The 14992-nt window shown below is 41.3% G+C and overlaps 1 protein-coding gene across 1 annotated transcript; it reads right to left on the bottom strand.

The window, feature by feature from the left end:
* Nucleotides 1-9915: 9915 nt before the first annotated feature.
* Nucleotides 9916-13662, bottom strand: MSANTD4 (Myb/SANT DNA binding domain containing 4 with coiled-coils). The gene is made up of 2 exons (XM_065423196.1): nt 13097-13662; nt 9916-10491 (listed from the first exon to the last, which is right to left on the bottom strand). The coding sequence occupies exons 1-2, from the start codon at nt 13562-13564 to the stop codon at nt 9916-9918; spliced, it is 1044 nt and encodes a 347-aa protein (XP_065279268.1). The 5' UTR covers nt 13565-13662.
* Nucleotides 13663-14992: the final 1330 nt, after the last annotated feature.

The following is a 14992-nucleotide window of genomic DNA, read 5'->3' as shown; positions in this document are numbered from 1 at the left end:
GTTGCTGAGCATCTCTTGAGAAGAGCATTATCTTGGAGAGACTGCAGTATAAATAGACAACATACAAACACAGGATGTGGGAGAAATGCAACATGACTAAGCGGTGAGGAAGAGCACATCATGCTAATTCAGCACAATATTAAAATACATGGTGTATTTGATTATTCATCCTCTGATGGATTAACATTTTTCGGCAGGGTTCAGAAGCCTTTTGGAAGACATGAATTTGAAGATGTGTGTTCTGTTGTAATCGCTATTTCTAAAGTAGTCTGATATCATTTAGGGTCTCCACTGTCCCAGTCCAGCAAGGAACATTAACATGTACATAACTTTAAGCCCACTTAAATCAACATAAAGAAGGAGCAGGTTGGGTCATGGTACAGTGGCTGATCACTGTATCATCAAGTAAATTGCTCTGGAGTAAACCTAAGGGACAAAGCGGTGCCTAATTGACAGCCTAGGATGGGCTGGGGAGAGTTAAAGCACTAACCAGCCCATTAGCTTAGAGAGTAGAAGGCACAGAAAAGTGGAAGGAGTGTGTGGGGGGGAGAAAGTGGCAGAGCCATAGTGAGACAGACTTTGAGAGCCAGAGCTAAGAGAGGTCTAAGAGGGAGAGATTCTAACTCCCACCCTTGGTCTAAGGGGCTGAGGAATGTGATATTATTGTAGATCAGGTGTGGCACAATGCTATAAAGGTGATGGGAGAACTCTCTAAATAAACCATAGGTGGTGTTTACAAGCAGTGTGTCTCCAAGCAGTCTGTGTGCACAGAGGAAAACAGGAGCAGAGGCACAAGCTGAGAGGATTCCAGGTATAGGGGGCACATGGTCCAGAACCTGGAGAGGAGAGTGAGAGAACTGTATAAGTGGTAAGTTAATCATGCTATTTTGAGTAAGTGAAAGGGTAGAGGAGGGAATGAAAGATGATGAGAGCAAGAGATAGGCAGAAGCTAGGCTGTATATAATTCCTATTTAGAATTTAATAATGCTAACCTTTCTAGAGAGTCTTTATACAAATCTATAGAATTCTATAGCTGGGATAGAATTCCCTATTAAATTCTGTAGGCTTTAAAAAAAATCTTACAGAAAGGATATCATTCGCTACTAAATTCTATAGATACAGAAACCTTTTTAATTTCTATTGAACCCTATGGGTTTCATTACATTCTACAAGACTTTCCATAAGAAAAAGGAGAATATGATAACCATCTACAACTGTCACAGGGATGAAGAATGATTTGCTTCCCCATAGATCCTTTCTCTCCAGCATTTCCTTTAATAGAAATGCCATGGCTGAATGTACGGTAGATTGCTGGTCTCCAATTGTCTGTCCTTGGAGGCATGACTTTTCTATTTCATGCTCTATCACCGGAAAGCAAAATGTTAATTCCTGACATTAGATAGATATTTTTTAGCACTTCAAAGTTCTAGAGATGCATAGAAGCTGAAGAAAATTATTTTTAACATAGGAGGTTTTAGAGAAATTCTGAACTGCAAAATAGATATCTGAGGTTTCCTCATGTCAGAAGCATTCTTAGAGGGCGGCATCATTCTGCCAAGGATGGTGACGTTGAACTGAAATCTCAGCACCATTACCTGTGCCACTCTCACTCCACTGAGCAGAATGTTTCACTATTATGAAGTAGCACAGTCCTGAGCTAAGTAGCTGAGTCACTGCCTCTAACAGCCTCCTCAGAGTAACTAAAGCTCTCAGGCCTTCTTATCCATATCTGATTCTAACCAAGTGCTGAAGCTGGGTGAGCCCAGTGAGTAAAAACGGGTAGAAATCCAAAGGCAGAATCTCACATCTGTATTCAGTGTGGTTGGCATGTCATTTCACAAGAGATGAAACCTAACGAGGAATCAGCACCAGTATGAAAGCCCCCAAGTTGAAAGGGCTGGAATGTGGAGAAATAGGAGCGATGACTAGTAAAAAGGAATTCTCTGGCTCTCCCTGCTCAGACCCTCTGATAGGAAAAGATCTGCGGGCTCACCCCTTCCCAGGGGGAAGGGGAGGGAGAATGTGCTGCCACTAGGAGTCCCTACAAAGGGTGTGAAGCACAGACCATGATCAGGGGTTATAGCTCCCTGGTGCTCCATTGTAATGGAAGAATGAGCAAGTGGGGGCCATGTGGGTGACCAATGGGATACGTGGTTTAGAATTTTCTGAGAGAGACTGCAGCAGACAGATGGAGAAGACTGGAGAAATAGGGAGGCAGGGAGAATAAGACGCGTGAGAGAAGGAAGCAGAGAGTGGGTCATGTGGCTGTGTAGAGCACAGAAAAAATAGTGTAGGAATTGCATTTCCTCACTGATCCTGTTAACTGATGGGGAAACTGGCACCTTGAGTTGCCTCCCCCTGCGGTACCCCTTCCAGTGGGGAAGCTCAGAGCTTGAGGTTAACTAGTTAATGTTTGTAAAGCACTTTGAACATGAGAGAGAGCAGGGTCCATGCTAGGTAATATTAGTTATGGCAAGGGGAGATTGGGCCAATGTTCTCTTGCTGCCAAAAAGAGAGAAATATCCAGCCTGTGACTTCAGAATGCGTATAGGGCCTTAAGCAGTCATTTGTGGTAAAGGCCAGCTCTGACTGTGAATTCTCCGGCTTTTGTCATTTATGTCAGACTTTAAGATTATTACGTTCAATTCAGAAACTAATAATTAAATAAATTCCATAGAATTTGATGGCATTTGGGGTCTGACTGACACCCTCTGACTTACATGGACTAACCTGATTTTAGCAACAATTAAAAAGAAAATCAGAGCCTTGCTGCCCCCATCGACCTCCTCTTTGATGCAGAGTGGGATTTTTGCAGAGTACTTTTTGTTTGTAAAATCTCACCCTTGGATTGGAGAGTGGTGCTGATGCCGTCTCCCTGGAGTGCTGGGCCTCTCCTGACAGCGAGCAGCTGGAGGATTGTGAGTTGGAGAGGCAAGTGACACTACGAGCACAGATTCATGGAGATTGCATGAACTTTGGTGAGGAGGCAAAGAAATGCAAGTAGTCAGTCTGCCTTGCCGCTCGCAGAAAGGGGGAAACTTGTCTGACTAATTCGGAATAATTTTTGAGGGGAAGAGCAGAACATGAAAGTGGGTGAAGCAGTGGACATGAGTCACTCACATTTCAAAAAGACTTTGGACACAATACCACACAGCTCACAGATTACAGCAAATCAACAAGTATAAAGAAGGTGCAATCTGAGAATGTGCAGGGCACTGCTTAGGGGGCAGTTTGCCATGGGCAAAGGTTACAGGTCAGGCAGGTGGACAATGATAATTATTCACTTTTTGCAGTGCTGTTGTCTTTAACTTATTAACTCTTCTTCTTCCAGGGATAACTCAGTGGTTTGAACATTGGCCTGCTAAACCCAGGGTTGTGAGCTCAATCCTTGAGGGGGCCATTCGGGGATTTAGCTGGGGATTGGACTTGCTTTGAGCAGGGAGTTGGACTAAATAACCTCCTGAGGTCCCTTCCAACCCTGATATTCTATGACTGCAGTGCAGAGGTGTTAATTACCCACTTCATTTTGCATGGTTTCTTGAACATCTGTTAACTCCTTATGCTTAACAATCTGTTCCACTTTGTGTTTAGCTGTGACACCAAGTACCTTTCCCAGACCTGAAGAAGAGCTCTGTGGAGCCTCTTTCACCAACAGAAGTTGGTCCAATAAAAAGTTTTTATTTATTCTGGCACAGCTAAGAACCCAGTTCTCAAAGCTCACTGAGCTGCACTCAGAAAAGGACCTGAGAGGGGACAAAGGTTACTTTACTCCAGCTCTGTTGCCCTGCAGCTCCTGGGGTCTCAAGGATATTCTAAGTTACTCCCAACTGTCAAAGGCTCCAAGGGGCTGTTCCAGCAGCTGGGGATTGCCAGAGCAAAGTGACACCCTGGCCTTGCCTCTTTTGGCCTGGCCGCACTCTGACCTTGGGGTGCAGTGGAAGTGGCACAGAGCTGCCTATGCTGATTTACACAATCTTGTGATCTTACCATGTCAGGGGAATTCTCAGCTAGTCAAGCCAACTTTATGGCCCGTTTGCACCACTGGAGTAGTGCAAAGCGGCCCAACTGGCACCGAGGATCAGCCACATACAGTATTGTGCATGGCACTTTACGGAGTCATTCATAGTTTCCGGACCTGATTCTTCTACACCTGAACACCAGTGCAAAATGGGCTCGACCATCAGTTGTGCTTGGAGTCTGTTTGGCACTGTTGAGAAGAGGGGCAGGTAAGGGTAGCTTGCAATTAACTTTATGTTCTCCTGATCCCTGGAGCTATAAGGGGCCAATCTGAAGAAGCAGCAGAGAAGTCTGATACCCCTGCTGCATTTCTTTGGTGATTAACATAGTGTTACTGTGTCCTGGGTATTGCTACTGTGAACCTGGCTTAGAAAGCCAAACAATTACAGCTGATTAATGTTTATAAAAATGCCATGTAAAATACCACAAAACTACTGCAATCACAGTAAAGGTATCACCAGACAACAGTAACATGATTAATTCAATAACATTTGCTCTGAATGTTGTGCTGAAGCTGCATTTGCAATGATTTGTGACTATGCTTAATTTTGTCATGAAGTATTTTCCCAGAGATTTCACCCAGCTAAAGGAAGTATCTTTTCTAGAGCAGGCAGGACACGTAGGTGTTGGTAAAAATAATTGTTCACACACTGTTCTGTGCACACATGGATAAGCACTCAAATTACTGAAATGAAAAACAATCCAGGCTCCTTTAGGTTTATCTCAGCCCTATTACTTTTCTCTTCACTGCATCTTAGTCCCTTTCCATAAAAAGGCTAGTTCTCTCAGATTCCTTGATAACGATATTATTTATTTCATGGGCCTTACTGGAGCTGGACATTTTTAAATCACCCTAGTATCTGCAACATTGCTAACAAAACTTCAGCCACTGGAATTTTAAGTGCCATCTAGAAACAGTGAGGAATTACGTGCAAAAATGCTGGGTGGGGATGCATTATGATAAAATTGTTCATTACATGATCACATAAAAAAATTTTCCACAGGACCCCTGCCTCACTACACAGCACAAGCAGTACTCACTGAATAGATTCAATATTTTGTTTTATCCTCATTATGGCTCCATGTCATTTTTTACTGCACATTCTTTGCTGTGAGTACAGAATAATACATTTCCACTTGGGCTTTTTTTATAGAGCACATAGCTATAGTATCTGAGTGGTTCACAAACATTCACAAATTTATCTTTACAACAGCTCTGTGAGGTAAAATAATAGTATTATCCCAGATAGGGAACTGAGGCACGGAAAGATTAAGGCTAAAATTGTTATGTGTCCACTAATTTTGGGTTCCCAGTGTGAGATGCCTAGGGCCTAGTTTTTCAGAATATTTAACATTTTAATACCACTTTACATATTCAGAGAACTCCCTTTTATTTCAGTTGCAGCTGAAAAAAGCTCAGCACTTCTGCAAATCTGGCCCCAGGTGTCTGCCGTTGGACACCGAGAAAATGAGGAAAAAACAATTAGTGGCCACTTTGAAAATTTTGCATTAAGTGACTTGCCCAGCATCATACAGGAACTATGTGGCAAACAGAGGGATAGAATCCAGTTCTCCAGGGTGGAATCAACTGCCTTAATCACAAGACCAACCTTTCTCTTCCTGCAGTTCTCTGCTGCATTCACTACACACTTTCCAACTTCTTAAGGTTTCACAGGTAACCTTAATTCTGGCATTTTCCCAACTTTTTCAGAGATTGATTTTAAAACATTAACATTTCTAAATCCTCTTTTGCATGTAAGATCATAAGTTTTTAAAAAACTGAAAAAATAGAAATTCTATTATGTGAAACCATATTGACCCTCACATGGCTCAACTGATGAGCTAGAATCTTTAGATCCTCAGTACTGACCTTTGCTACTTGAGTTAACAAAGAAACTGGTAGGAGTAGTAGGTTATTACTCTCTATGTAGACCAGTCACTAGAGGGGAAAGAGACAATTACTTTGCTGGTGAGTTTTACAGGCTATTTGCTGAGAGCAAAAGGAATGTGTAAATCCAGGACTCCTCGGTTCTATTTCAGGCTCTGGAGAGGAGTGCACTTCAGCAGTGACAGAACCTTCCATCCTGTATCCCCCTGAATCTGTTCCATCCAGTCTTCCTCCCCCAGCTCCTGTCTCATTCTCCCATTGAAGTGGTTTTGCAAGAAATTAAAAAAACAAAACAAAAATAAACAGTCTGGGGAGATACTGGCATGGAAAATTTCCAAAGAGTTAAAGAATTAGGCAATCTTAATTGTAGGCATATCTTTTCCAGGTATTCTTTACAGTGCTAGACAGCAGCTAATCCATACCAGCCTGCTTGCTCCTACCCCAGTATCACCCAGTCTTAACCCACTACCTCAGGATAGACTGTACCTCTTGAGTGCTCTCTGTGAGGCCTAGGGGAAGAGGGAACAGTGTGTGGGAGCAGCTGAATTCCCACTTCTGCAATGAAGGGGAGAAATCTGCCCACAGAAGGACACTCTCCCTCCATGTGTGGATCTCAGGGGAACAATCCCAGTATTGCCAACCATATAGTTCAAAAATCATGAGTCAGACCACTACCACCCAAAAAAATCATGAATTTGGCCACAGAATTATGTTTTCTTTTTACAGATTAAGTAATTTTTTAACTCCCCCTGCCAACCCCCAATATGTATGTGGTACCATTAGTGTTATCAGTTTATAGTGAGAAGCAAAAATTTTGCCACTGCATCCCAATACCACTTAATTTTGTGCCCTACCCTTGTGTCAACTCTGCCGCCCCGAGTCAATTAATATTTGCACCCACCCCTCACATCAGCTCCAGCTGCACATCAGTTCTCCCACCCCCCAACCGCACAATTTTCTTGCCCCCCATTCTCACATCTGACCCTTAGCCCCTAGTGCACCTCTGCTCCTTCTGCAGCTGTGGAGGTTCTTCGGACATGCTGCAGGCCTGCAGCATTATGGGTTCTTCACACCCACGCTGTCTCCCAGGCCTGGGAGAGGCGCAGCGCCAAAGAGGTCCTCCTTTCTCCACTCCCAGACTAGGTGTTGCAGGGAAGGAGCACAGAGCAGACTGACCCATTTTTCTCAGGAGGGGAAGGGTGAGGAGGGAGCGGAGCTGCCCTGAGCTGCTGGGTTCTTTTTGCACCTCACTCCTCTCTTCAGCCTCTCCCTTGAACCTCTTCCCCTATCCAAAAACTCCTCTTGGCCCCCAAGGGGAGGGGACAGAGCTATGCCTACCCCCTATAGCAGCTCTCATTGACTGTTCCTACCCAGAAGGCAGGGAAGTGCGGAAGGCAACCAATCAGAGGGGGCTTTCCCCTAGGCAGTCCAAAAATCAAGTGAAGGCTGGAGCTTTTCCAGTCATAGAAGACTGGCTCCACCAGGGCCCAAAATCCTATTACTATCTATAACATCACAAGATCTGGCAACATTGCAGTCCATACCAGCGTTATGATAGAAGTCTGGATGCCTCTTTATAGCTTTCACCACCACCTAGTTTATACTACTAACTAGGAGCTTTGTCTCTATAATAAGAAGCACCTGCTCAACAGCAATTTTGATTTGTAGTATTCAAATTTATTTCCACTGTAGAAGCATGCTTATTTCAGTAACACTTTATTTGCAGAATAAAAGTAATCCTATAGTGGTATTAATATATTTATGTACACATAACCTATGTAAATCGCTCAACGTATATTCCAATTTAACACTCTGATACTGTTTTAGTTTTCAAACAGAGACACCAAAGGTAAAGGATGAGAGATCTAAAGTCTGGCTCAGTTGGAACATAAACAAGTAAATATGTATGTTCTCATTTAAAATTTCCTATATTCTTTTTTAATTTAAGTGAATGTGTTACTTACGAAAAATACTAATAGCCTTAGACATTATTTTTTTATTTCATTGCAGAATATATACTACATAGGCAGCAGCAATGCAAGCTTCTTCACACTTTACCAATGTGTCTCAGTCTTGGCCAGGCAGGATTAATCATGTATGTGCAGTGTTGTATTAATTTAAATGGAATATATGGGCTAAAGGTGTTAACATCACTCAGTCATTGTCCAAATTTGGACAATGTTAAACAAGGTCTGGAGCTTGGTATACAGAGACCTCAGCCTGCTTAGCACCACAGAAAACACACCATTAAATATCCTTTTAACCTTTTATTAAAGATACAGAAAAAAAAGGAAAAACAGTATTTAAAATGTAAAGTATTCAATAAAGTTTTCATTTTAAAAGCTTTCCATCCTTGTTCCCTTTCCCTTTAGCTGGAGAGAGTTTTTAGAAGGTAAAAACCCATGTTTGGTAGATGGTACCAAAGATGGCAATAACAGTTCTTTGGGGGAAAAGAGAAGAAGTTAGTTGAGATGGGCTGGAGATGTCCTTGCTTCTGTTGTTGTTAAAGTCTAACTTTAGAAGGACTTGTATGACAGTTTCTTAGATGGTATCAAAGATGGTAATCAATCACTGCCTTCCCAGGTCGTGTATAGCATTCAGCTGGAGCCACTAGAGGTAGCAATGTCATCTGGATCCTTCTGTCTGTCTGGCCTCTTCTGGCCAGAACATCTCTCAGGAACAGGATGATGAAGGCCCGGGGCTCCAGGAAATGGTGGGGGTGGCAGCCATGATTGTGAAGCTCACTCCAGTAGCTGATGTCTGTTCTTTCCATCTGTTCTTCTCTTTATTTCCTTACTTTCCCTCAAAAATCTCTTTACGGACCCCAAAAAGGATGGAATAGCCCATCCCTTCATTATTTTGTCTACCAATTAGACCTAATATCTGATATACCAATTTTGGCTCATTAACTTCCAGCTCCACATCTCCTGTTTTTAACAAGCATAATTTCAACAGTCCTTGAATCATATCAATGTGGCCTTTTAGTTTAGACTAATTCAGTTATTCTGTCTCCCTTTTGTACCCTATTCCCATCAACATTTGTTATTATAGGTTATTGTAACATCTTATGAACTTTTATATACTTTTTAGTTGAGCTCACCATTTGGGTAAATTTGTTGGTCCAATTGTCACAACAACAGTCATTGACCTTGCTCCTGAGACTACCAGCAAGTGAGCTAATTGTGGTCTGTTCTTTTGCAACCTGAATAACTGTGGGCTAAGAAATGGACTAAATCTATTAAGTTATTCCACAGAGGTCACCCCACAGCAATCACATGATAATTATTTTCTGCCACTAGGAGTCTCCATTAGATTCAGACTGGTAATCTGGAAGTAGAAAACTGCACAGCATTGCTAATTCATTGACTCATCCATTGATATGTGACTGTCTAATACACCGATTCCAAGTAGACAGAATACTACCTTCTCTTTATCTTTTCTGGCCACTAGAGGGCAGGACAATAAACCCATGTGTATTGAAATTAACTTGCACTTCATTAATTCTCAGAACTCCTTTGAATTTTGAAAAAGTGTTTATAAAGTAAAGAAAATGAAATTAAATGTAATTATCACCTCATGTAGTTTGCTTTGTGTAAAAAATAAATATGTTTGGGCTATCTTCAGCACCATTCCTTCACAATATGTGCGGATTTATTTTGACAGTTCCCATACTTTTAACACTGTTGTAACAGTGGAAAGATACAGCTGTCTTGATCCTTAATGTGCTTGTAAGAGCAGGACACCAAACTATACAATACAATACTGGATGCAAGAGAACATAATACTTTCTTCTGCTACGTTGAAAAGCAGTTTCACACATAAATTCCATTTATGTAGGCACACTGATTTACCAAACACCATTCCTTTTCATTTTTTATTTTTTTAGTTTAACATCAACATTAAATTTTGGACAGAAGAAAGTTAAACCTCTAGGACAGTTTCTGTATTAAGAAAAAAACTACTTATATTTGAACATCAAAACACTATTAATGACACCTTAGCCAAGAAGTTTACTGCAAGTGACCCTCTCGCTGAATTCGAAGGCGTTCTTTTTCCACTTGTAAACGTTCCTTCTCAATCTGCAGCTTCTCAGATTCATATTTTAAAAACTGCAGCCTCTCTTTCTCTAATTGTAAACGTTCCTTTTCGAGTTTTAATTTTTCAGTTTCTAGATCCAGAGGCTGTAAAATGGGTTTTTCCACTTGGGTGATGTCATTTTCCAGGGCAGGTTTTTCAGCACGCAGAGCCTCTAGCCTCAGTTTCTCCCGTTCAATCTGGATCCGCTCCTTCTCCAGTTGAAGTCTCTCATGCTCGAGGGCTACATGCCGTAATCGCTCCTTTTCGATCTGCAGGCGCTCTTTCTCCACCTGTAGTCTTTCAGCTTCAATGTCCAGCCGCTGTTTCTCCAGTTCTAGTTTTTGTTTCTCCAAGTTTATGAGTAAATGAGAGTCCTCGTAGGCTAGTCGGGCTTGAGCAGAGCTCAGATTTCCAAACTCTTCAATGTGGGTGAAATCAGGTAGGTCACTTTCCTTTTTGGAATCTGGCAAAACTGATGACAAAATTTCCTCTTCTTCCTCAATAGGAAACTGTTGGGAGGAATGAGAAATATAATTATTTCATGTACCTCTTTATACCATATTGAGCCAGTTACCCCCATGCAACCTCACTGAAAATAGAGCACACTTCTGTTGTTTCTAGTCATATCTCAGAAGTTATTCCAGACATTCGTTTCACTTGTGCCCTACACAATTCGTGTGTGTTAAACTCAAACCCTGAGTTTTCTGCTGTTACAAAGGCTTATTTGATCAGCAACAAACTCACATGTGGTCATGAAATACAGAAGGCAATTTCTTCGGCATATCCCTACTGTAAAGATGCAGAAAAAACAGCTGTTTATTCTGCAAAGCTTTGTTTAAAAATAGGTTGTGGATTTTTTTTGTATTTAGATGATCTAAAAGAATTTTCAGATTTACTGAAAGAGAACTAGGGTTAATAAGTAGGCATTGTTTTTAGTTTTCATATAGGTTCCATGACAGACACCTGGGATATTTTAGGAATGTCTTTTGACCAATTATTTAACATATGAATTGGAATTGTAAGCTATTCAGGTATGTAACATAACATTGCTTTAACTAATGCTGTAAAGGATCCATTACTAAAAACAGTTTGATGTTGTGTTTTATTTGAGATCTGCTGCCTTTTTTCTCATATGTTCCTGTGATGGGGTGTCCACCCCACACAGGACTGGATGGGATGAAGGTGGCCAGGTAGGCCTATTAACTCCACAGGCTGCACCTAGAGGAAGAGCCAGGGAGCAGGAATTGATTGCAAGCAGGCTCAGCTGGGAAGGAACAGGCAGGGCCTCTAAAGCCAGGAAGCTGGCAACAGACAAGGGCTGCTGGGAAAGGGCAGTCACTCCCTTGGAAAAAGAAGGAGGTTTTGGAACTGGTGCACCAGAGTAAGGAGGGGAACCAGGAGTTGTAGGAATCAGTCCAAGAAGCAGCAGTGAGGGCTGGGAGAGGAACGCCCAGAACTGCTGGGTGTAGGGTTCCTGGACTGGAACCCAGAGTAGTGGGCAGGCCTGGGTTCCCCTACCAGCCACTGAGGGCATTGTATAGACTGCAGGGCAGTGAACAGGAAGACTGCCTGGGTCACTGTGGGAATGACAGAGAATTGAAGGACTGTACCCCAGAAGGGAGGGAAATGGTGAGTAACCTAGCTGGAGGGCTGAGTCACGAAGAGGACGCTGCGGTTCCTGGGAAAAGAGACCTGGGAGAGAGATGGTGTGATGGCATGCGATGACGGAAAGGGGCGTAGACCTTAAGAGCTAATCCAGAGTGACCAGGAAGAGGTGCCAGATAAGCAGTGAGTGGTGCATCCCGTGACAGTTCTCAACACTTCAAATTGTGCTAAATGGGGACAAGAACAAATTTGTTTAACTGATCCTTTAGTTATTTTTATTGTCTCTTTTAGACAATCTGGCCCCAAGCCCTGGGTACAGAGGGACCTTGGGTGTAGCAATACTGGTGTGGTTCCACAGTCCTGGGGGCACTCTAAAAGTTCATGCAGGGGGGTATATACCCGTGTGCTATAAAACCATGCTACATAAGTGGTCACTGTGCTCCAGTGAACATGGGGTTTTGGGTTAAGGTGGGGACCAAGCCTGGGAAGGAGCAACACCAAGACCAGAGGATCTGGGACAAATGTGGATTTACTGACTATTCCTCTAGTGCAGAAGGAACTCAGAAACTGCAGAGGCTAATTCAGCCCTATTGTTGCAATAGTGGTCACAAAACAGTTCCAATGTCACCCTAGCTTAGGAGAAAGATTCCTTCCCATCATGTTTAGCTCCCGCACCTCTACTTGGCACCCTTCCTAACTGTTCAAGCCATGCATTGGGTACAGGCTTTGCCCATAAATTAAAATTTTTCTCATGGCACCTAAAGTTAAAAAAGAATAGAATAGAATAAATCTGCCTGGTTTTGGAACCTAAGGAACAGTATCTCCCTAGACCTGTATTGACCCTACAAAACCAATTATTGGAATTCCATCTGATTGACAGTCTCAGAACTGGCAAGATCACTCCCACCCTCCTCCTTTTCTCCCCATGCTATTGCTCTATAGATTTCATTGCTGAATGGTGGGATGCTGTCTATTAGGAGTTTGATACCAGCGGCAAAATCAACCAACCATTTCCCTCTCCCAATTCATCTCTTCTCTGCAGCAGGACTGCTTTCTCATCCTTGTCTCCAGTTGGAAGTGGTTGGATTGTGAAAGAGATGGGTTACTCCTCCCCCTATTCTAATGTATGTGCAGGGGTGTGGATCGGAGAAATACTAAGCTAACTCCTCCTTCAGTCCACATGAATACTGCATCCTGTTTGAAATAAATTAAGTCCATGGGGGAAAGGAAAAAGGAAAACAGAGGCATAAATACATTTAGAAGATTACTGAATACATGTATATTTAATAAAAAAAACAAGACCTTATGCAGATGTGTAGGTTGCTGGATTTTGAATATCATTCATATAACAACAGAGCTTGTCACAGGAGATTCTCTAATTCACACAATCAGACTGTCTTGGGAAATTATAATATAGAGGACTATTAGCCACAAGTGTGGAGAAAGTCCCCAAGCTGGAGTGAAAAGAATGGCCATAATGAACACAACTACAGTGCACTAACTACTTACTTCAAAATTCTGTGGATCCTCCTCCTCTTCCACCTTGATTTCTGTTAAAGATCCACTGGCTTCTCTGAAGTCTGTGATATTTAGCCATTCAAAACTGTTTTCATTTGTAAATCCCACTTTCTCATCCATCTCTTCATTGACAGAGTCATCTAAATCAGATGACGGAAGGTGAAACCCAGCGCCTACCAGTTTGATGTTTGCATTCAGACGCTTTCTCTTCATGAGTGCTCTCCAATCAAGGTATCGTCTTTTCACTTCTGTCCCTGTTCTTTGCTCTCCTTCACCTACAGCATTCACACACTCTGCTATTTCTTCCCAAGCCTTTCGTTTCATCTCATTAATTGTTGTATTAAGCTGCTTGGAAAAAAGTACCTCTTTCCTTTTTCTAATTTCTTTAAGGAGTGTTTGAGTTTCTTGAACGCTAAAATTGCTTTTTCTTTTTCTTTTTAATTGTTTCATTTTTTCCATCTTTAAATCTAATAATTGTTACTGCAGCCAACTAAAGAGATAATACGAGAGTATTCAATTTATTTATACAACTATGATTTAAAAAACAATCACAAAGTGGCACTCCGTTCTTCAGGAAGTGGGTTTTCTCATTACTTGGTCATCTTTCTATTTGCCAGGCTTGTTAAGATCCTAAGAGGAAAGAGCAAATAATATAAATCTCAAAGATATATAGTGATATTTTCATCCAATGAAACTGACTCCTAAATCAACACTGCTAAAGAATCTATATGCTGAACTGATCATTCTTCTATCTGATAGATTAAAACAATTTTTTAAAAATGTTTGGAATATAGAGTAGCTATAAATAAGCCTCTCTGTCCTCACATGAATTATAAATCCATCAATATATATCTGTCTCACACACTGTTCAGATTGAGTTGATATTTCCATTATAAAAATGTGGCTATTTTCCTTTGGCTTTTACAATCTTGCCATTTTAAATTTGCTCCAACCTGAAACTTGACATATAAGTCTCATCTTGAGTTTTCTAAAGTGGCTAAAATTGATAAAGCCATTTCTTCAGAGATGTAAAATATCTGAGTGAGAGATATTTCTCAGATGACTTAAAAAAGTTATTTCTACCTAAAAACAATTTCATTTTAAAAGCTGAGGTTTTTACTATTTCTGAGCCATTATAATAACAACAGAAGAATTGGAATGGTTCCATTGACACACAGAAAATTGGAAATAGTATTTGCCATTTCAAAAATCTTCTCGAATTAAAATTTTCTTAATACAGAAAATACGTATAGGAAGAAATCCCTACAAACTCAAAGGTACAACCCCGTTCCTTCAACCTTTCCTCCCCTGGCTCTCTGCCACTCTTACCTGCAACAACCCATGTCAGAATATTGTTAAACTAAAAACAAATCAGCAAATTCAGGCAAGCGTGGACTCGAGAGCAATTTTCCCCAGGGCAAACATTCAATTTAGAAATAACTATGGTAACTGTATTTCTTATTTAAGTTCTTTTTTACTTGCATGATAATAGGATTTTGCTTCTTAAAAATACATCTGCTTATCATGAATTCCCATTTACAAACATTTCCTCGGTCACTAATTGTGGTTCTGGAAGAAGAATCATAACAGGAGAAATAAGTAACAGGAATAGATGAACTTTCAAAGAAAACTGACACTCTTATTGCCCCTTCTGGAAATAAGAAAAAAGACAAAAGAAAACATCCTGTTTAAAGAAGACTATGTTAACGCAAACTAGATAACTTGTAGATCATGCCTGCAATGTCCATCCAGGAGAGTTAGAACACAACATGCTAGTTCGCGCTGCAGTTTACACCCTTATAGTCCAAACTGTGGGGCTATGTAGACGTAGCTTTAGAACACGACTGACTGTAACTGGTTCACTCACAAACATTTGCACGTCAAACA

This window comes from Emys orbicularis, chromosome 1 (genome assembly GCF_028017835.1).
Source record: "Emys orbicularis isolate rEmyOrb1 chromosome 1, rEmyOrb1.hap1, whole genome shotgun sequence".
Taxonomy (NCBI): domain Eukaryota; kingdom Metazoa; phylum Chordata; order Testudines; family Emydidae; genus Emys; species Emys orbicularis.
The sequence above is the reverse complement of the archived record's forward strand: the minus strand, read 5'-3'. Positions and strand labels throughout refer to the sequence as shown.

Coding starts and splice junctions, on each gene's coding strand:
- MSANTD4 (XM_065423196.1), bottom strand. CDS start 13,564: ATGGAAAAAATGAAACAATTAAAAAGAAAAAGAAAAAGCAATTTTAGC. Junction 10,492..13,096: donor AGGATCCACAGAATTTTGAA/GTAAGTAGTTAG, acceptor TCCTCCCAACAG/TTTCCTATTGAGGAAGAAGA.